Genomic DNA, 24,712 nt, shown 5'->3' on the forward strand with positions numbered 1-24,712 from the left:
TTGATACGCGACTACTTGATATTATACTCGTTGTGATACTCGTATAGGTACTGTAACTCGATCGTATAATAATAAAAATTTATTTCAATAACAATAATATTGGATAAACAACAAAGAAAAGAAATACGTTTTATACTATTTTTATACATCACAATACTTAGAAAAAAAATTTTTAGTCAAAATACTATAATATATGATACAAATATGATGATGTTTAGTTTAATGTACTCATATAAACGTGAAAACACTTAGGAAAACATAAAATAAATAAATAAAAAAAAAAAACATTCAAAAACAATTTATGCACGTTCAACGTAAATACAAAATTACATAATATAATATATATATATATATATATATATGTCACGTACTTGAGTGCGTGAACTTTTCAATGATCGAATAAGAATATGTATATGGATTACAAATTTAAAGTTTTTTTTTTTTTTTTGTCAACTAAATTATTATAAAATTACTATACGATATATACACCGCGATAATGCTTTCATAAAATTTGTCATGGTCAAAACGCATAAATAAACTTTGGTCTTAAATTACAACAAAATAATATTAATAATGATAATTATAGAAATAATAAATAAATAAATGAAGTGTGTTTTCTGTAATTAAAAAAAAAAAAAAAAACAATAATTCCAAATAAAATTGTTAAAAAAATATAAAATAATCATAATAATAATAATAATAATAATAATATATATAATATATATAATAACGTTATAGATATGAGAAAGTCTAACACAATAAGAATGATATCGTTGTATGATATGATTTTGGGGGGACCCAAGAATCGATCAGCTTCTTGACGGGTGATATCGCCGTTGCCACTAAAGCGGATTGTCATTCGGTCACCGATTTTTTGCCACCGATCACTCTCGGGTAAAGCTGAAAAACAAAAGGACAACAAACGCCCGTTCTATTACACCATTTAATAAACAGTTTCGGCGCGTAAAATAGCAATCACGTCAGTTGCCAGTGAAATGCTTTAAATTCAATTTCGTACACACACAATATATACGCACACGTCACTTTAAAATTAATATTGGGGGGAGTAAAACTGGGGCATTTCCGTCTCCTGGTAAACATCCAATCATGATTTGCATAGCATTGCTTGTAGTCACTTAATAATATTTTATAATATAGATTTGAAAATATTAGTGAGTATTGAATAGGGATTCATAAAAAACTTAATAATATTATGTAAACGATTATGTTTATCATAAAATTGGATAAGGAGAGCGAACTTCTTCACAATGCACGCGCACTAGTGATAAATTCTAGGTATATAAGATAACATGTAATAAAGTTTTGTGCAAACCTTTGCCCTATACCCACTAAAACATAAGATCTAACTCTGGAGCAACCACACTGGCACATACACGCATATACATATGACGTGCACGCACGAATTAACTTACTATATCCAGTTGCATGTACACGGTTATTATTAAACGTGTGGATGGGAGTTCAGTGGTGCAAAAGAAACGTTCGTTGCAGACTATATTAGTGGAGTCCATTTCGTATTACGTTATTAACCAGAAGCTTATTTTATAATATAATAATAACTTAAAATATGTGATATTGTATATGTTACGGTAAATGATGTTAAATGGAAATTAACGTTATTCACCGGTTATTAACGTTATTTACCAAATATACAGGTAATTATCGTTATAAACTGGATAATCACGTTAATGACCAAATACACAGGTAATTGATGTTATAAATCAGATAAGCGCATGAATCTCAAATACTACAATTTGAAAAATTATGTAAGTACCCAGATATTTTTAAAAATAGAATAAATGCATTATTATTTTTTATTTATTTTTACAAGTTTTACTCCCATGACATTTAATATAACATAATTTTTCAGCCCCAAGGTAGGCACAATGCTTATTATTATTACAACTAGTCTTGCAATGACAACGCTGGTACCTTCGAGGGCTCGCAACCGAATTATTACTAGCTACTTCCCTCAGTGTCAACTGTCTACCATATGCTAATTTTATCACATTGTCCATGTCTAATAGATTTTATTTGCAAACAGCTATTTTTGGCATGTGAAATAATATTTAAGAAAACTATATTCCGTACTTATAAAATAATAAAACAAATTTTAATTTTAATAGTATATTTTTTCATTAAGAATTAACTTACAGAGTTTGTATAAATCATGTTCAACTTGAGTGACAACTGATAGTATATTTTGCATAGAACCACGAGCTCTATCAACGTTTGGTATAAATACACATACAGTTAAGCCTATTTCAAGCTGAGGAAACTTTTCTTTAGAAAATTTCATCATTTCCTCTCCTTGTTTTTCTAAATTTTTTTTTGAATTTTTACATACAATACAAATATTTTCTTGACAATCATCAAAAAAATATTTAAAATAATTTTCAAATATTTATATTTTAGTTTTATTTTTGTTATATTTAAAATTCGGAAATTTATCGTTAAATAATTAAAAAATATTTAAGTACCAAGTTCCGAATTTTTTTCTGCGATTTTTATGATTTAATTTCCGATTTTGTCTTCTTTGATGATTGGTTCTTTGGTTATTTTTTTAAATCTTCCGCAATAACCTCTTTTATTTTATAATCAGATCAAAATTTCCCAAATCATACGGTTATTAACGTTATTCACTAGAAAATAACGATAATTCCCACATTCGTAGGTAAATAACGTTAATAACCGGCGAATAATGTTAATTTCTGATATAACATCATTTACCGTAACATATATACCTATATTAATTGATATATGCGTAAATAATACGAGTAAACTAGAGAACGTAAGCAATTTTTTTGTTAATTTTTTTATTCCCCCAAAAATTTTAATGAAAAGTTAGAAAAATTACGTTTATATACATTTTCATTAAACTGTTTAATTTGAGATCTTTTGTTACGGGGATTTATACATCATTTTTTTTTTCACCGAAGAATCTATTAATATGAAGAAAAAATCCAATAATACAACTCAATTAACAAGAAATCTGAAACTTAGAAATCTATTAGTTCTGACATGACCCTTTTAAATCCTAAGTAAATAATCGTCAAATGGAGACATGTACGTGTTGCAGTGATGAGAGATAATTTTTTTTTTCAATAACTATTTTGAAACAGCAAAAATAAAATAAATTAACGCGTTCTAAGCCAAACATATTTTTATTAGAAAAACATAATTTTTTTTTTTTTTTTTTTTAATGTATTCCTAACAAAACCATGATAATACTTTGGCCCAATAGAACATTATTGACAGTATTATATTATGCGTTTATTAATTTAATATAATTGCTTTTGAATTCAAAATAAAACACAGTTGTGTACTACCATCATGTTTGACAGGTATAAAAGTATAATGATGTTAAATATATTTATAATAATATATCAAAGCTCATTTATGGAAACGATCGTATAAGTTATATTCATTCATGTAAAATGTTTTTCTGGGAAACTTTGAAATTTAATATATAATATATATGTTTGTTTAATATAATAATAGTGTCGAACGATGAAAATGTCACGTGCAATAAGAATTAATGAAATTTTTCAATTAAAATCAATTAACCGACTAAAATATTATAATATCAACGCGGCAATTGTATGGAACCTGAGAGATTACAAAGCGTGTTTCCATAAACTCATCATAGGCCACATTACCACTTGATAATTTAATACAGCTTTGATTAAGATTTAAATTTAAAAAGTTTGTTTTTTTTTTATATATATATGTACCTACTCGATTTTATATTAAAATTGAAAATTGAAATAAATATTCAATTATATTTTGAGATAATATTTGGATAAATTGATAAGTTATAAATTATTTTATCAATGATTTTTACAATAGATGATTTTACTGGAGCTTATTCAAAACATAAGCACAAATAAATTAAATATATAGTATATACATTAACTATAATGAATAATTTTTTAGTAACCTATAAATTTTAGTGTGAGCTGATAAAAAAGAAGAAAACTCACCCCAAGTAAATTTCGTGGCACGTATCCTTCGCGGTCGTCAATCCTCGACCACCACCATTCTCTTTCCGTGTCGTCGCCTTTCCGTAGTACGACAATCCGGTCGCCATCATCGAAAGTTAACTCATCCTGGTTGTGCGCCTCATACCCGAAAACTGCATACACTACACCGTTGTTCATTATGCCTAACTTTTCTTGGACACCTTTAAACATAACATAGCGTTTCAGAATTTAGTACGATTAATATTTTAGTAAATGTTTTATGAATATTTATATTTATATAACTATATTATTATGTTGTTTTTTGTTACGAGAATTATGTTATATATCATTTTGTACATATATAAGTATAACATAGTAAATAAATTAGATTTCAAACATTTTATACTCGGATAAAAATATTCTGTTAGTTTCAAATTTGGTGGCGTACGCAGAATGCGTCGTAAATTGTGATGTTGATGATAAGAGTTTACAATAAAGGCAAATAATTAAAAATAAAAACAAAAGCATTATTTAACTCACTATAAAGAAACTCTGAACACCCGTCAAAACCCTCTTCGTCCTCCTCGCATTTTTCGGCGGCTGTCTCCTGGTCTGACAACGTGGTGGCAAATATGCACGCCCCGTGCTCCACTAGAAATCGGACCATGGCGAGGTTGTTACAGCTGGCGGCACAGTGTAATGGCGTCCTATGGGCATCCAAAAAAAAATAAGCAATCGTAAATTATAGTTAATATGGTCTTTCTTATTAGATATTATATAATCGTGTTTTAAAAGAATCACGCCCGTAGAGGGTTATATAGTAATAATAACTGTGACTTGTGAGTATACGAAGACAGGTCACTGAAAGACGACGCTCACCTTAACTAGCCAACGCCACACATTTAATTATATTTTAATTGCATACTAAAATATTGAGATTTCAGTATGTAAAGTATGATATTATAATAACCAGCAAGCGTGAAAATAGACATCATAAAATAAAGTATATAATTATGATTTATAGCATGATTGCATATCATAACTTTCAAGTTTATAAAATATTGTTTTGTACTGAGTTGGATTATTTTTTACGTTATAAATAAGAAATTCAATTTCGCAATAAAATTCTCACTGAATACACACACACACACACACACATATATATATATATATATATACACTTGTAGACGACGACTGAGTTTTATATATGCTTACGTAGTGACTAGTGACTATATACTAAACAGACTTGCGAGACTTATCGATTTTTAAGGGTTCGATGAAAAGAATTGCATGACGAGTTTTAATAACTTAATTATAAAATATATATTCACAGCTTATTGTGTTCGTTAATAGATTTAATATAACCCCGTGTTTATATATATATATATATATATATTTATAAGTGTTATATAACTGTAATCTAACAAATGTTCACTCGGTACAATAATATAATAGTAATCCAATAATACATAGGTTTAGCACGTAATTTAATCATTTAATTACTACTAATACTTAATATACTATGTTATATGATATGAATGGCGGTAGAAATATCAATTTGTATTTGCGGAGCAACTAGAAGAAAAATTATTTTTTCATCGTACTAATGGACACAGACTAATTAAAAATGATTAAGTAGAAAGATTACTATGCGCGCTGCAAAATATTGTTTTAGATTTATTAATTATATAATATCTACGGGTGGGAATATTTCAATTTTTGTAAACTCGATTTTTCATTAACAGCCAAGTCAATTATTATAATTTATTATAGATAAAAAGCATGAGTATGTAAATTAAATATAAATTACTTTAACAATGCAAATATGAACGACAATTCGTCATCAGATCATTCAATAAGTACAAAATATAATAATAATATTTGCACTGAGCGTATAAATCTTATAAACAGACTTTAAATTAAAAAAAAAATATATTGCTACGAAAAAAAACATCAATTTCATTTATACACTTTAATTATAAGATTTTATTTTAACTTTTTTGAACATTTATTGGGCTATTTGCGAATTTCTTTATAAATTGATTCATTTAAATATTTAAGGGACCTTAAACGATATTTATAAACCTTAGATTTTATGTAACTATAATGAAAACCGTTTGGTATAAAATTTGAGAAGCTGAGTACAAACATGCTCAGGTGGACAGCTACAGACATGTGAAACAAACATAATCACAACCATTCTACGACCCCTAATAACTATAAAATGTCCTACTGAAACTAAGAAAGGCGATTAGCCATACCCTTTATTTTCAAACGTTATTTCACATTTTTCGTTTATTTATTATTCATTTTTTTTTTAACATCATTTTAATTTTTTTGAAAATTATTTTTTAGTATTTTATCTGGCTCATACATTTATAGAACTCCGCTAGTTTTAATTGCGGTGGTTTCAGACGTTTTATTAAGTAGCTGCTGAGCATTAAGTACTTTTACAAGCTATAAATTAATTAATATTCGGTAATCATTTATTGCTCTAAATTATACATACAATTTGTCAAATTTAGGGAAGTGACAAATCAGTTTATAAGAAAAAAATTTAATTCAAATAAATTACACATACATTTCGTGACACATGGTATTAATAGTGATAACATTAATAAAAGAAGGTTACTATTTATTACTAAATAAAAATGAAAATGTGTCATCCAGTGGAATGACTTGTCATTATACGACCCTCGAATAGAGTATATTTATACATTTTTTATCAGAGAAATAAAATTTAGAATTCAAAAACCATGAAAAATGTTTGCAATAATATGGGTACTTTATATGTAGAATATAAAACATGTGATAATTAGAGAAGTCGGTCGAAACGTCAATGGTTTTTTCAACAGATTAAAATATGGAAAAATAACAAAATATTAACAAATCAAAGTTTATTATTACCATAGTAAACATTAAAAAAATGTATTGTAACCATTTTTTTGTAATAAACATAATTGTCTAATAAAATTAAAAATCAAAAATATTTATAAGAACAAATAATTTATTTTCGTTTTAAACACTATAATAAAATAATCAAAATTATTATCATTAAGATTATAAATTATTTACCACCTACTTATGCATTATTTCATTTTATCTTTACATATTATAATATTATTTAATTAAAAACATGTATGTTTTACTATAAGAAAATTAAAATTCTTAAAGTATAATTTTTATATTTTTATTGAAAAAATTATAATTATCTCAATATTTTATAAGTTTCAATATTTCGACTGTCGGAATTTTAACGTTACAACGTCTTATACTTTTATAGATTATACTTAGATAGAAATTGTATTTAATAAGAGGAAAATTCAAAATAAATTAAAATTAATCAAATATAATTTAAAACATTCAATATCACTATAAATATGAATATAACAATTTTATAACTATATCTGTATTGATTTTGCAATAGTCTAATTTCGATAATAAATATGATCTAAATCATTTTAAATCTAAGATTATCATTGTATTCTAAATAGATATAAAATTTATATAGTTTAGTCTTAAAAGTTATAAATTTTATTCAAAACTTAAAAAAGTCAGGTTAAGTGTATTTTAATGTTGTTATTTGTAATTATCTTAAATAATATTAAAAACTTTTCTGTATAGTTTATATTTTAAATAACCTTCTGTAGATTTGCATATAATTTTTAAATATAACATATGTTACAAACCTTTAAATTTTCAGTATATTATATAAATAACATTTTTTTTTTTTTTTTTTTAAATAAAGGTTAATAAAATAATAAATACTATACAACCCTTAAAATCCAAACATAACAGACTATATTTACATTATGCTATTGATTTTATATACTCACCATCCGTCGGAATCTTGGGCGTTTACATCACAACCAAACTTAACTAAAAACTTAACAATGTCTATATGGCCGGCGCATATGGCATTGTGTAGCGCAGTTATTCCTTCATCATTGGCTGCGCTGGGATCTCCCACCTAAAATAAATAATAATACAATGATATTAATAAACAATTTACACAGTTAAACGTTTTAGAAGTTTTTCAGAAAGAAATTCAAAATATATTATTGATTTCATAAATATATATATATATACATATTATACATATACATATAATTATACGTATATAATAAACTAAGTAATTCTTTCATCAAACAACACATATTATTTCATAATGTATTAAGATTTTTGAATATATTTTATTTTACATAATGCTCTGAAAAAATCTATTTTCTTTCGAAAAAACTTTTTTATATTATATTACCTATATTTCTTTAAGAACCATATAAAGACCAAACAGAATTATGTCTGTCTGTGTTACAAGATACTCTACACATAATAAACTACAACTTATATACACAAGGGACTATTATTATTATATACTGCACCCAATACTAACTACCATTTTTGGATATTATTTTAAGTACTATGTTTTACTTTTAATTTATACATTGATTTAGATAAAACTGTTAATTTCGAATAAATATGTAATATAATGTTGATGTGAAAGCTATATCGTAAAGCAATTCACAGAATGAGCAGTACGCATAGTTTAAATTATTTGATAAGTCTGTTTATTTATTTAAATATTTTTGTCGTTATAATTTTTACTTTTTGAATGACAAAAATAATTTATCAATTTCACATTCTGATTCAGAATATTTTTTGAAATATTTGAATACCTAAAAATCGAAATTCTGGCGAATATTTTATGAGTTATAACTTATAAGTATTTAAAGTTTAAGTGAGTGAAGTAATAGACCAACGTTTTGTAAGGTTTAATCGTATTACGCAGTTCACCTAAACTTAAAATACTTATAACTCATAAACTACTCGTTCGAATTTTGATTTTTATATATGAACAAACTCCAAAAAAATATTCTACTTAAAAATATATATTGTCTTTTAAGAAAGTAAAACATTAAAAAACTAAAACGATAAAAATATTATTTTATTTGGACTGAAAGTTATGTAAAAATATATTTTCAAAAACGTTAAATACATTTTTAAAGAATCAATGTTATTTGATAAAACACTCTGTATATATACCTATCTAATCCTATTAAATGCATATATATTCAGTATACACGTTACACTGAATTCGATAATTGAAAATTAGTTTGAAATAACTTAATATCTCCGCTTATACCCAATTTCCCGAACACCAACCTCCTAACCATCAGATGGCAAAACACGATTAGGTATATCTCGTAAATAAAAAAAAAACCTATATAGAAAACTTTTGCTGTCGAGACATGTATGTAATTTAAATAGTAATAATATTTATAATAATCAGTACACTCACTTGTTCAGCGGTTCGCATAACCAGCTCGAGTTCACCCTCCAACGAGGCGTCTAGCAGCAATGCAAGCGGGTCGAATGATACCCGTCGCTTATGACCGATACTTCCGCCCGACTCCTTGAGATTGCCTTTTTTCCGTACAATCAACCTGTTCCTGCACTCTACTGCAAAGACATACACAATATTACTGGATGCGCAACAATTCAATATAATTTCGTAAGTCGATAAACCACAAAAATACGTAATCGGAGGATACTCGACAAAATAAGTGATTTAATTTATAGGTATATAATAATACTATATATACGAGTATAGTATGTGATAAAATATTAATAAAAAAGACTCGCTTCTTTCTTAATACTAACATTTTTGTCTTTAAACATCGATAGAAAATATAGGCTAAAATTCATATGAAATCGTATTGAACAAAACTATAAAATTTGTATTATCCGATAAAGTCGAAAAGGTGTATTCTATTTCTTACCTAACATATTATCACATGAAATCAACCAAAAAAAAAAAAAAATAATAATAATAACAATAATAATAATACGTAGTAGTTTTCAATTGAATGTTATAATATGCAGGTTGAATGACTAAACTAACAAACCTTAGGTGAATTGGAAAACAATAATATTATATTGATATGTGCACAACCGTCAGCAATAAGCGAAATGTTACACCTAAACGCTCGCAATGTGAGTTATTTTAGTAGTTTTACTTTCGTATACATTTACATATAAATCTATGTTAAACCGTATCAGTGTGGTTTAGAGATAATTTAATAGGTAGGTACACATTACACACTTTTATATTATACGTCATAACGTGATAAATCCAAACAAAGTTTCTCGATTTAAACACATAAGTATAAGACACTTTATTTTATGGTGCGTATCTATTAAATATTATAGTAAAGTCATATGCAACTTAAAGTAATGGAAATAAAAATAACGAAATCGTCTAATATCATTAAAAATGGCGTTGTGTAATATTCAAAAGGTTTGTCGTCATAATATCGTCAAATGAGTGTTGGGAATTAGGATATTGTTACAATGATATATTTTACCGGTTAGTTGACGTAAAATCCGTATAATTCTAATTTTTCTAAGAAAAATATTTATTTTTTATATATTGTAATAAAATTGCTTAAAAGTTATATAATTGAACATTATATTAAATTCTTCAATATTATATGTAAGCAACTAAAATCGTATTTTTATGCGCAAATAGTCTATACCTTTAACTCGATAAATTAAATTTTCTCTCTTTAAAAAATAAATCATAGTCTCCATAAATAAATAATTGTTTTAAATCGCATACAATTAATTAATTCAAAAAAAAACCTTCAAAATGCAGTGTTAGATTTCACTTATACTAGTCATTACAATGCAATGCAGTAGGTCACTAGTATGGGGATTTTTATAGTTATAAAATTTGAATTCAGCAAATATAATTTAAAACAACAAATTATGATTTTGAACGAAAACGGTGTTTTAGTTTTTATCACTAAATCTATTTTATGATTTATTTTTATTACTATAAATTACTATATTATGTAATTACAATATGTACTAAGATGTATTGAACACATTTTTATAGACAATATCATATATTGACATGTATTAATAGCATTCATTATTTTAAAATGTATTAAAATTTTTGAAAATAATTTTAAATACTTATAACCAATATAATACTCCTCTGAATTTTAATTTTTTTCTATGAAAATGCTCGAAATATTATGTTACTTAAGAATATGAAATTAAAAGAGTATGTTGTCATTTAGAAAAAAAAAAACTTAATAAATTTTAACGATAAAAAAATATTTTTAAAAACATAAATATATTTTGGAATAATGAGTGAATAAAATAATTGTGATGCAAAAAGCTTAAAGAATTTCTAAATGATTTGATAATATCATGTATGTATGGAACATAATAAAATATACGTAATAGTGAAAAACGTTAAGCCCCATACGACTAAATTGTTAGTGGAAGTTAATTTTTTTTTTTGTTCAAACTTTCAATTTCATAAATTTTTAAACTACAAAGATCTAAAAAAAGTGAGCATATTTTTCATATAGATAATATGCTTACTTTAAATATTTTTAAATTGCAACATAAATAATTTATAAGAAATCTTGTATTACATATTTTTCCAGAATGAGAGAATGAGAAAAAATAATTTTTTCAACATAATTAAAAAAATATATTTATTATATTAAATGCCTCAAAAATAAAAAAAACATTTGAAACATTATATTATATCTAGAAACATATAATATGAAAATATTATGAAAAATTAAATAACTTTTATGAAAAAAAAAAACTTATTTTTGAATTAAAGCAAAATAAATTTTATATTAGATCTTCTCAGTTATTTTGAAAACTAATGAAAGTTTTACAGTATTAATCTAAAAGAACCGATAATATTCAATTTTTCATAAAGATTAGAATTTTTTCTGATTTGAAACATAATAAGAGACAAAAAAAAAAATAAATAAATAAAACGAAGAACTCACCACATAATATTTTGGGAAAAATATTTATGAATAGTTGTTTCGTTGATCGTTTTTATCAAACTAACAAACAACAAGTAACAATAGTGGTATTTAAACTTTTGGTAAAATATCAAATAATTATATTCTTTTTCAATCAAAATTGTATTCCGTAAAATTTAAAAAGAAACATGTTGACTAATTCATTGTTGAAGCATTTAATTAGTAAATAATACAATCTCCAAAAATGTTGTACGTAAAGTGTAAATGATTTAGTATAGGAGCTACAAATAAAACATATTTAAATCAAATTCAAATTTACGCGCAATGTTATATTATGTTCCGGCGTTGTGGCGTACGTATAAGAGTAAATTCGACATAGAAACCCATTAGCCTAAACGATCTGTAGTTTACCTCCCGCGAGCATTATAATATACTTACTACGCTATACGTCTATATGTTGTACAATATATATATATATATATATATATATATATATAAATCGGGCATGGATTATCGAACCATGAATTAGCATATTATTTTCTTCTATAGCTCAGTTGCCCGTAAATAGTCAGATCAAAAGCAAATTTCATCCTAGATAATAATGTTATATAGCGTTACCTTTTCTTCGCATTTGTTGTTCATAGATTGAATTATTTATTATTATTAGATTATATTTCGAGACACTCGTCGTGCGTTATATTTTATATCCTACAAAGATACGTGTTTTATCAAAAAAAAAAAAAAACGAGTATTTTTTATTGAATTCCCATACTATTTTTAAACTTATAATTCGTTCGAATCCTGTAGTTTTGTGGTCGATGACATTTTAAAAGTAGAATTTCTGATATAATTCTTTTAAGTACAAAATAAAAAATATAAAGAAAATAATGCAATTTTGAAGAATTTATTCTTTAAGATAACGTACTGACGCACAGTGCCTCGAGAGATTAAAAGTAAATTAGGAAGAATACAATTCAGTATAGTATTGTAAATTTCATACAATATTAACAATACGCATTAACAAGTCAACGTCACGAACAAAATAATATTTCAACAATGTGAAAATCTCATTTATAATATTATTATACCTATTATTTCGATACTACAAACTTAAGTTGCCGAAAACATGAACATATATAAATAGATGCTGCTTGATTGAAGTCCAGGTATTTGTACAATTTAACGTGGGATGTATTTGAGTGTTTGAACATCGAAATAAAAAATTTAAACAAACTCTTGGGTGTTTACGATTGTTATTATTTAGACTAATAATATTTTATACGAACGGAAAAGATTTTAATAGAAACTTAATTTGAAATTCTATTTTGGAACTTAATATTTTAATTTATAGGATATTTTTAAGAATATTATTCAAATTTGTAAAACATTATTGATAGACAATACTTGACTATAAAAGGATAAAACACAGCGTATACATTTTAAATATGTTTTTTAATAACGAGAAATATTTAATAACAAACATCTAATGAACCTAATAAAATCTTTGCAAAACCCTGTTTCTACATATATCAATGTGCGTAAAATAAAATCTTCCTTTTAAAGTTAGAAAGTAATGATAAATATAATGACATTTTTGTAAGAAAGTTATTGTTTTTCATTTAATTTTTTAACGAACTCTTACCGGATATGTCGTCTCTGCCCGAGTCTTGGCCAGAGTCCGGCGATGAAGAACTGTGGTTGCTATTACTGGTATCGTCAGTGGACGAAGACCCACCACATCCAACAACACCTATGTTGTTGCCTCCACCACCAAAACGTGTCTCCAGTTCGTCAATGCGCTGGGCGACACTAACTGCTCGTGCTCTGTCCGTTTCATCGGTCGCTGCAGCCTGAGGATCTAGTTGCCTGACAGTTGATGAGGTGGTAGTGGTGGAAGTACCAATAACTGACGGAATCTGTGCTGGTTGTTGTTGTTGTTGTTGTTGTTGTTGTTGTTGTTGTTGTTGTTGTTGCTGCTGCTGCTGCTGCTGCTGTTGAGGTGGTGCGACGGAGATTCGGTGTTGCACTGTCTGATGGTTATTGTTAATGTTATTGTGATGATGGATAAGATGATGGTGGTTATTGTTGACTTTGCTCTCGCTCCCAACGATATCTGTCACTGGATAAGAAGTGGTTCGGCTGAGCAAGAGTGATGGCAGTCTAGAGGAGAGTTTTGCTTCGTGGGATGGTGGCTGCTGTTGTTGCTGATCCTTTGATTCGATTGGAGACGCAGCTACCGTAATAGACGACTGTTGTGGTTGTAATGGTGGTGGTGGAGGTGGAGGGGGAGGTGTTCCTTTAGTAGTTGATATGTTCACAGACCGCACGCTATCCAACAGATGTTCACCACTTCTAGACAGTGAAGAAACAAATATTCCAATTATATTATCATAGATATTATACATCTAAAAACGCACACATAGATAAAATGCATTAACTCAATACAATTTTTTTTTAATTTGTCTTAGATTAAAATTACTTATTACAAAAATTATAGAAAATAATATTTTTGAGGGTATAAAATAAAAATCGTTTCAAAATAATTTATTATTTATTTAAATTTACTAGAAAAAAAAAAAATCGAATATAAAGCCAAATAATAAAATATAAGACTAACATGTCAAATTCTCAAAAATATTATCTTTTATAATTTTTGTAATAAGTGATTTTACTCTAATGTAACTTAAAAATTATGAAAAATATTTTATCTATGTTGACCAATGCATAATTTAATAAAGAAAATAAATAATCGCTGATATTCCCTTAATTTTACTGGATGACATAAATAGTAATTAAACTAGTAACTATATATATATATATATTCTACATTAAAATAAAGAGCTCTTAATGGTAGTGCTGATTTTAATTGAGTCTTTATACCGAAAAAAAATAAGGACACGCGCGTTATGTGATAATATTATAAATACACATAGATAACATAAACTTTTTCTACATTAAGAACAGTAATTTTCATAATTTTCACTTAAACTAGAATATTTTTCACACTGCATGTCGCAATAATAATTTTGATAATATTTTATACGTTGTAAACATTATAACACTCACTTGACATTGCTACCGAACGTTGATCGCATGGATGCTGAACTTGACGAGTTGTCGGACTCTGACGAATCCACCACGTTTCCAAAGCCAGGCTTGATTGACGCTCCAGCAATGCCACCGTTGGGTATCCGCGGCGGGGGAGGCGTCAAGTCTTTTTGAAGTGGCGCTGGTCTGGAGTCGGTATAGTACGTGCGGCCACTGCTAGCTCCTCCTAGACCCCCGTCTTCCGACAACGGGTCTGGTTGGTGATACTGAGATATGTGGTGATGGTAAGCGTTTTGCCTCGGTGGCGGTGGAGGCGTACAAGTCTTGACAAGTGGTGGAGGAGGTTTGGGGGGTAACGCCGGTTTTCCGACGGTCGGAGGGCTGCCAGCCCGGTCCGTACCAACCGGTTGTTCAGACTCTACCGCTACCCTAATCGGTTGTTTTGATTCTTTAGAAACCACTTGGTTCGTTGCCATGGAATTTAATACTTGAGGCTGCACCGGCTGTACCTTGGTCGAAGACGTTTGATAAATGGGCGACACACTGCTTGTCGGTTTCTAAAGAAAAAATTGGTTTATTGATACTATTATTTTAGTAGCAAAATAATAAAGCATATGATAGAAAATCACATTACAGCAGTGGTGAACCACGCCTTAAAGTTATTATATATTATTCTTCGAAATTGAATTACGGGATATTAAATTAAGTTCGTCTTGAATTTCGTACGCCTATATATACATTACCAAAACCTTGTATTAGACTATTATACGAAAGGAAAACCTGTAGGCTCTTTTTAAGACTCGAATTGACGGACTATAACAACCACTGCGATAAGGGCGATATTATTAATCGTTGTAAAACGCCTTAATCCCTCTACATAACGATTATTCTGACGTTAAACGCGCACAACAACATAGTCTTGATTAATACTCTAAATGATTCATTTTGATACTCCGTGTTTCATTCTCACCAAAACCCGGATGAAATAAAGTAGGTACTATTAAATCAACGTGAAAATACGGTTTCAAGTTAAATCGATTCATTAGCATAAATGAATTCGAAATAAATACGTGTATATAATGTAATATATGTACATTGAAATATTTATATATATATTATACAGGTCATGTTCTTGGGAAAAATAATAAATATAATATAATGTCAAATAAGATTCAATTACCTGATGATTTATTATCCCGGTTCCGCCGACTGGTTGGCTTCTAGTCACTAGAACCGGAGGATGGTGTATTGAATAGTTTAAAGGCCTATAACATAATATTGATAAAATGAAGAGTATTTTATTAAACAATATAGTTAAATGATTATGTATGTTATAAAAACAAGCATTAAACATGCTACTGTACCTTTGAGAAACATGATTGGACGACGAGAGTGGTTTCGTGTGATATACTTGAGCGTTTATAGGTCTGCTAGAACTCTGCATTTGTAAATTTTGACCCAGGTTTGTTAAAACTTGGCCGGCCAAAACTGACTTTTTATTTTGAGCCGTTCCGTTAATTTTTTGATCGGCTCCATAGCAGTTGGTGTTATTATTGACTAGGTCTCTATTAATGTCGTCAGCCATATCTTCGTGTTGACCAAACCACTGTTGATGCTGGTTCTGTTGTTGTTGCTGCTGCTGGTTCTGTTGCTGTTGGTTATGTTGTTGTTGGTGATGATGATGATGTTGTTGCTGTTGTTGCTGATGTTGATGCTGTTGGATCGCCGATTGATTTCCACTGAAGTTGGCCAATGGTGAAAATTTGGTATTGTAGGGTAATGTCTGGTATTTAGGGTCAAACTTGCTACCCCCAAAATATGCGAGATCACCTGGGTTACCGTTTGTCTGTTGTTCAATTTTGTAATTGTTATTTGACGGTGGGTATTGTTGTTGGTATGGGTCCATCATCGGTTTCTGGACCAGAGGCTGCTGAGACATTGATTTTTGCTCAGGCCTACTGGACCGTCCACCATATGACTGTGGGTCGCCGTTGACCGTGGCATGACTAAGAATGTTATCTTCGGACTTGCGTAACATTGAATTTTTGCTCATCGCGTCCGGTATATGATTAAACGGCTCAATGGCTGCAACATTGCCACCACCACCATTCATTTTACCATCGCACAACGGCATCATTTGTTTACCCAGACCGCCCAGAGATCTTTAATAAAAAAAAAAATATACATTTTAGTATATTTGTTGTTAGACAGATTTTATACATACAAATATATGATAAATATTTTAAAATTGAAAAATAACCACATCAGTATATAGGGAAAATAAGATAGATAATTATATTGTGATCACAATATTCGAGACTATGCACTTTTGCATGTTTGACAGATTACATATAAACACAATCTAACAGCATAACGGCTTGAATCGCAAAAAGCTAATACGTTTATTTAAAGAAACTAGAATTTAAATAAAAACTAATGTGGCAAAATCTCATAAAAATCGCTTTGTAAAATATTATTCTGCTAAAAAATGGTTACTTACCTATTATTATGGCCTGGTTTATTTGCCTGGATTTGATTGGCAAGCTGTTGGTTGAGCAACCTCTTCCTGTGTAACCTAGCTTGTAGTTCGGATATTCGCCGATCAATAGATGCCATTTCCTCTTGTCTTTTGGAAAGAACTTCACGTTGTTGTACTAGCCTAGCAGTTTGCTGTTCTCCTAATTTGTTTCGATACTTCAAAATTAAAAAAAAAACAACATTAAATGTATATTAGTGTTATATAACATATTTAATTAAAAAAAAAAAAAAAAAATAGTATCTATTTGCAAATATTTTAATTTAACTTTATTAAACTATAACTACAATTGATGAATAATAATTAAGACTCACTAATAACTCAGCTCGTAGTTTGTCAAGTTCTATGGAAGCCGGAGACGTAGGCTGTGCATGACCTCGTCCTTTATGGACGTCTTCAAGTTGTCTAGTTAATTCGTCCACTTTAGCCACAGCCATTGTAAGTTCTTTTTCTTTTTCATTAAACAAGGCACGAATCGATTCCAGATCAGAAGCTAGAACAACAAAGTAAAAAGTTTAAACGTGATAAATGTGTTTTATTTGTAGTATTAAATAATATGAAACTCAATTACGTTTGGGCCTCAGAGCAAAAATAAAAAAATAGTCACTTGATAAGTTGCAACCGGAAAATCAACCTTTAGGCTAATCTTAAACTGTCACAATTTTTAAAACCACTATCCAGCCAAAAAATAAAAATAAATAAGTAAATAACTTTGTCCTAACCTCTAAAGGATTTTTGGATGTTAAATTTTACTGTAAAATAATGAATTCAATCCTTTCGTGACCTGTCAAAACCTGATCATACATTATACGTTTAACAAAGCGTAAGATACCTATTTTTATTGTCAAATTTTATGGTAAACTGTAAGAAATAAGTTTTAATTATTTGTGAGGATACTATAAATATAGAAATTTTTTAATTAACATTAAAATTAATTCAATTTCAGTTAATGATAAAACTACCTTAACAAAAATATTATAAATAAATGTACATCATATAAATTGTGTATACAAATAACTTTATCATAATTTACTGTTAAGTGTATAAATAAATTATCTTCATAAATATAATTCACCGTTACTGATTTAAAATCTCCAATTTTCCATTATTCTATTTTATGTAACAAAAACAAAAAACTATTATAATTATTTCATTACGAAATGTTTGATCGTGAAATGAAATTAATTTTCCTTCGCACTTTTATGCAGGAAACTGAATATTACAATAATTTCGTTGTTATTTTGTATTAAATTTAAAATACAGTAGTATGTAGTAAATAAGTGATAACGAAATTAATGAGTAATATAATAACTTCGTGCTTAGGAAAAATTGATATCTTACATTTATTTCGTATTATATATATATGATAAAAACAAATTAATTATTTTTATTTTTGTTTTTTTGTTTATTTTTTTTTTTTTTTTTTTTTTCATAAGAACTATCAAAAACATGAAACGTGTAAACCAATATATTTTTTACTTCACTAAAAATCTTAAATAATATATATATATATATTTTTTTTTTTAATAATAATTTTAAAACGAAATATGAAAAAGTATTTTATATAAGAATATATTTAAATACAATTAATTTATATTGAAAAACTAATAAACTGTTTGAGTTTTGATAAATTACAATTGTAAAAAAATAATTAAACATAAACTTAAAGTTATATAATTTTTCACGAAATGTTGAAAAACAATAACAATTTTAACAACTACATCGGTTATATATACTATATTACAATATACATTAAGATACATGGTTTACAGAATTAAAGCAAAAGTATCACCATGACATTAATCATATTTATAATATGAATCAGAATAATTTTTAATGTTAAAGAAATGTGAAACATTAAATATAATAATCAATTCAAATAATTTGTTATCCTAAAAATTATTAATGACATTTAAAATTTAAACAATACATTAAAAATGATTTCAACGAGTTAGAATAATATTACGAGTATTAATCAGACAACATCCTTTAAAAAATAATAATCACATCATAAAAACGACAATTAAAGTTGATGCAGTTATGTATACAATATATATTATATACATACATCGTATATTATTATATACACATTGACAGTGTAAGAAAATCAAAAAAATTCACAATAAAACGAGTATTATACCATGTATAATGTATGTATATCATTGAAATACGAACACATTGTTCTGATAATCGTCAACTGAACATGTAAAAAGTGTAATTAATATGTAATTATCGTATCAAATGACAAAAAAAAAGTTCTAAACATAATACGCTTCATCGTTGAGTATGTTTTTATTTCCTTGACGAAATCGGCAATTGGAGTACTTTGTCCTCTAAGTTCGTTGTACTTTTTAACAGGTTGAATGGCATTTGTTCCATCTCAAAGCACACCGATCTATGTGTAAATGTATACACATGATATATGCGATAATATTACACACATCTGGTTGGAAACTACGTATATATATATATATATATATATATATATATATTATATGCCTACTCATATTAGTACACTATGTGTAACCATAGGTCCCAAAACGACCTATACGTCATCGATGTTTTAATATAAAATACGTCAAGATATTGCACATATCAATACATTATTTTTTCATCTCTGTGTTTTGTATAAACTTAACATTGAAAATTGTTGCGAAATAGCATGTGACACGTGACTTTTAATCTACCATTGTAAATATTTAAATCACAATAATAAATTTGACGTTTTTAATTGTAGACCAAATACGTGGTGTGAGTATTAATATTTTTGGTAACACGGAGTAGGTAAGTCTGTAATCTTGTTGTTGCAATGCCGTTAAACTAATTAAATAACTATTTGAAATGCTGTTGTAAACAACTGCAGTTGAAATTACTTCGATTCAAAATTACTTTCAAAATACCACTTTCGAAAACAGACGATCATACATTACGTAAATAAGTAGGCGAATTTTTGAAGGAATACATAAAGGGGAAGTGAAAAATAAAAATACCACCGTGTGACATTATAAGATACGGGTGTTTGGTAAAATAATAAAATATACAAGCAGACCGCACAAAATTTAATTAAGCATTCGCATTTGTTTCGAAATCTACAGGATAATAACGGCAATACATTTCAGGTTGTAAGCACCTGAATTGTGTAACACGTAAATCTCACTTAACGATGGAGGTTGCATCGTCAACACAAATAAAATTTATTCGAATGAAGCGCGTGGCACCGACATTCCTAACAATTTCCTGTAATTATTAGCGTAACCTAATTTTGAACATAATTTTTGACCGATAACCAAATATTGTAAAACAATTTTGAATACATCGAGTACATAAAAAAGGTTCCTAATGTTAAAATGTTTGACATGGCCAAGGTGAACCATAAATACGAAATTATTGGAATAATTTATTATGTACCCCCCCCCCCAATTACGTATATGTCGAGTCAATTGCATGTTTTCTCGTTTCCCCGTTGAAACCGCCACTAAAACCCAAAATGTAACGGGGTGCATATTATTATAATATTATATATTTTATTTCCTATAGTATTTACTTGTTATATTATGTTAGAAAGAAACAGAAATTAAACTGAAGTCGAGTAATCGATCTTTTACTAAATATTTTAAAAGCTCGGATTCCATGTTATTATTATTGTTGAAATAAATGTCCACAATTGTTGAATGTCATTTCTATCAAAAATGTTAATGTAGGACCTATACTGTAGATTAGTACTTCGTATAGATAGCCATATCCATTGTCACTATTTGGTGAATATTGACATGATGATAAATTTAAAATACCAGTATTCAGTATTATTTTTTATATTGAAATATAAACGTAGTCAAATACAATCAATTATAAATATTGTTATATACTTTGATGTCACTTGTTACAGCACGACAAGCTGAAGTAGCATTTATAATTGTATAATAGTCCGGAGCTATTGAAATTACACTTTTTTTTCATTTAGGTGCATTGAGGCTTTGCAATTGCATTCCAAAAAACCTTGTTCACAACATCAGCATACTATGTATGACAATAAACCGTATATTATCAAGTTATACAACAGTTACAATGTAAAACGTGATTAAGAAAACGACTGACTAATTAAAATCTGATGGGAAATGAGAGGTCAGCATGGGAAGCAAAACCACGTTTGAGAACTTCAACGGAATAGGTTGACGAACGTGTGTCGCACGTTCATCGGTCATCCGTCATCGTGTTATGCCGTAATTACATATTGCATAGGGCAAGTTGTATCAGATGTATCATATCACATTATATTATTATGTGATAAAACGAAGTGGACCGCTATATGACAGAGTACATATATTATAAAGACATATACACACCTTATTTATCTTTTATATCCCATATTGATTATATCTCATGTAAGGCATTAAGGACTTTAGGATTTATCCGACGTCATACAACTCAATTCAATTCTGCACCTTGTTTAGTCACAGTATACTGTACCCTTGTTAAATCGATTTTGGATTATGAATCTGTAGTTTGGAATCCATTTCTTCAAGTGGAGAAAAAACTTTTCCGACGTGTTCAATCTCGCTTTCTAGGTCTCATCGGACTTTTACTAAAAGTTGACCACCCTAGGCATAATTGCTCACAAGTTATCAGAATTTTAAAACTCAGTTCACTTGAGAATAAACGGAAAAAGATCGACCAACTTTTTGTGTTCAACCTATTCCATGGGAAGGTTCACTCATCTCATCTCTTTGAACACATAAATCTACTTGTACTAAATGTTCATACTAAATTTCAAGAGCCATTCCTCTTTTCCGCTTTAAAATCTAATTTTCTAATGAATGTCTCCTTGATCAGAGCCAAGAGCTCTTTAAATAATAATAATTTTGATCTTTAACCTTAATACAATTTTCCTTATTTTTCTTTTTATAAAACTAGCCTTTTATGTTATTGACTTATAATTATAACATGTAAACAATGTATGCAACTATGTCATTTATTACTACCATTGAAAAGCCGTTAGACGTTAATTAATAAAATAAAATAAAGAAAAATTTCAAATTGATACATGTAAATTGTCCTCAATATTAAAATTGTCATTCGTGTTTTTAAAATGAGAATGTATTTTTTTTAGTCTTGATCGTATATCTTATGACTGCGTTTAAATATGTTTTTGCTAGAAAAATTATTTACGTAGAGTTGAAATCGGCATTAAGAGTACACAAGGGAGATAAGAAGAAAGTTCTACACATATATATATTTTATTATATATATAGTCTGGTCCATATAATTCACAAGCCACGCAATAGGGATTTAAACGTTTTATAATTGCACAAAAGTCTCTTTTTTAGAGTAACGCACGTATATATAGTGTGATAGTTTCGCGAATCGGAATACTCATGCCGCTTGCGCCCGCAGCCATTTTAAACAGAAGATTATTCGTTCGGTCATTAAGCCGGACGAAGAATAAAGAGTAGGATGAGAGACATTAAAAAAAAAAAAAAAAAAGACGTTCCGCCATTGAAAACGCACACTCGTATATGTGTATATGTATATAATATATAAATATAGTTTTTTAGAAAAAAAGTTTTTAAAATAAATTGTTGCTCATCCACGCGGGCGCCGACAACCACCACCGTGGTCTTCGCACCATTTTTGCTCCCTCTCTTTTGCTCACATACACACATATACACTACTCACGTCTCTTTTCCGAACACTTCTTCGCGGCCTCGTGACGTTGACAAATCACTACCACCGCCAGCGGCTAAATTTAAAATAATTGTTCTGCCGCTATATACGCCGACTTCCCTCTCCTTCTCTTCCTCCAGGCAAACAGTATGTGTACGTACTACCGATTTGTTTTTCCGAATGTACATATAGTTACGATACGCATATATGTGAGCGAGTCAAGGCCGGTTAAACGCATAATAAATAATAATAATGATGACGATAATACTTCGTCTGCGATGGGTAAGTTAGATCCATAGAAACGTTGGTTATTGTAATAAATATGGCACGCGGATGTTGTTTATTTCATAGAAGACTGCAAGACTTGCTGCAAAATTCCTGAATAGGTTATCATCGTGAAGCGAATGAGTACCTACCTACAGAACGCGCGGGTTTCAGTCGAACATTTTAATAATAAAATCCTCATGAAATTTTCAATTCAACTTGTTATCACGATCGTATAATATCATATCTAAGGCGATATTGTGTAGATTTTAAAAATTAACTTGTATTTTACAATGCGTTTTAAATTGTATTTTAACACTTCCCATAGGTATAAAATTTTCTATGTACAATGAATAAGATATTTTTATATTCCACTTTAAACAACAGATTGTTACAGGTTCTACGGACTCGATGCAGTACTCGTAATTTTAAGCTAAAATTTGTAACCGGGGATTTTTAATTTAAAAATAATAATTCATCAATTGGTCACACATGATATTATACACTTAAGTAACATGTTCTATGAACACAAGTTTTTAATTTTTTTTTTTTTTTAAACAAGAAGTCCATAAATCCGACATAATGTCAGAATTATTCTGTTGGCAGATTTATATGCGAATTGCGCATAAATTATTTTCAGTTAATAATGCATAGCGTCATTAAACTAATTTATATTAACCATGACTTAAGTATGCTGTAGACATACAGTAATTTGGTCTCAGACGAAATTGTCACGAGTAATTAAAAATTACTAAATAAGAAATTACCCAATGCCTACATAATATTCAGCAAATAAGGCAATTATTTAATTTTTATTTTATTATTATTCTTCTCTGTTCGTAATAAAAAAAACAAAATAATTAAATCGTAGTCTTAAAATTAAATCAACATAAAAATACAAAATTAAACTGCTTCTTATAAGCTCGAAGAACTGACTAAATCCAAAACTATGGTAAATGAGTACCTCACAATAGGTAATAACTAATAATTCATTACTTACAAAATGTAAATGTGTTTTTTTGTATTTAATAAATGCGTAGTCTTTGTTACACCTGTCTTTAAATCACTCATGTATAGGTTTATAATGTTTACTTATATAATAAATGATACAGTATATATACTGTATATATGTATAATGCTGATGCCATTATCCAATTTTACGAAATTAAAAAAAAAAGTTTACCAAATTTTTTATGTCATATCATATGAAATACCACATTTACGTGAAGAATTACATATCTAAATTTATATGATATTATGTAAAATATTTATATATTTATTTTATAAGAAGAATAACAAAACATAAATTAACGTTAATTGTCGATACAAGCATGAAATATCTATACACGTTGTATTTAACCATACAGAAGAACATATAAAATTGAAAAATGAATAAATTTTGGTCACGTCAATCCATAAAT

General features: G+C 28.0%; 1 protein-coding gene across 5 annotated transcripts in view; it reads right to left on the minus strand.

Moving 5' to 3' along the window:
• Nucleotides 1–704: 704 nt before the first annotated feature.
• The window catches only part of LOC112600708 (apoptosis-stimulating of p53 protein 1), a 101,963-nt gene continuing 77,955 nt past the window's right edge, over nucleotides 705–24,712 (minus strand). For 4 of the 5 annotated variants that reach the window (XM_025348017.1, XM_025348016.1, XM_025348015.1 and 1 more), the window contains 11 exons: nucleotides 17,681–17,859; nucleotides 17,331–17,524; nucleotides 16,195–16,992; nucleotides 16,011–16,095; nucleotides 14,849–15,387; nucleotides 13,425–14,134; nucleotides 9,283–9,443; nucleotides 7,820–7,953; nucleotides 4,524–4,690; nucleotides 4,005–4,204; nucleotides 706–900 (listed from right to left, as the gene is read on the minus strand). In XM_025348017.1, coding sequence (XP_025203802.1) covers nucleotides 856–900; nucleotides 4,005–4,204; nucleotides 4,524–4,690; nucleotides 7,820–7,953; nucleotides 9,283–9,443; nucleotides 13,425–14,134; nucleotides 14,849–15,387; nucleotides 16,011–16,095; nucleotides 16,195–16,992; nucleotides 17,331–17,524; nucleotides 17,681–17,859 — 3,212 coding nt within the window. In that variant the 3' untranslated portion in view covers nucleotides 706–855. Of the gene's footprint in view, nucleotides 901–4,004; nucleotides 4,205–4,523; nucleotides 4,691–7,819; nucleotides 7,954–9,282; nucleotides 9,444–13,424; nucleotides 14,135–14,848; nucleotides 15,388–16,010; nucleotides 16,096–16,194; nucleotides 16,993–17,330; nucleotides 17,525–17,680; nucleotides 17,860–24,712 lie in introns of all 5 variants that reach the window. The other variant, XM_025348014.1, reaches the window with a different exon arrangement.

Source organism: Melanaphis sacchari, unplaced genomic scaffold (assembly GCF_002803265.2).
Source record: "Melanaphis sacchari strain LSU unplaced genomic scaffold, SCAv2.0 Contig66_pilon_pilon, whole genome shotgun sequence".
NCBI lineage: Eukaryota > Metazoa > Arthropoda > Insecta > Hemiptera > Aphididae > Melanaphis > Melanaphis sacchari.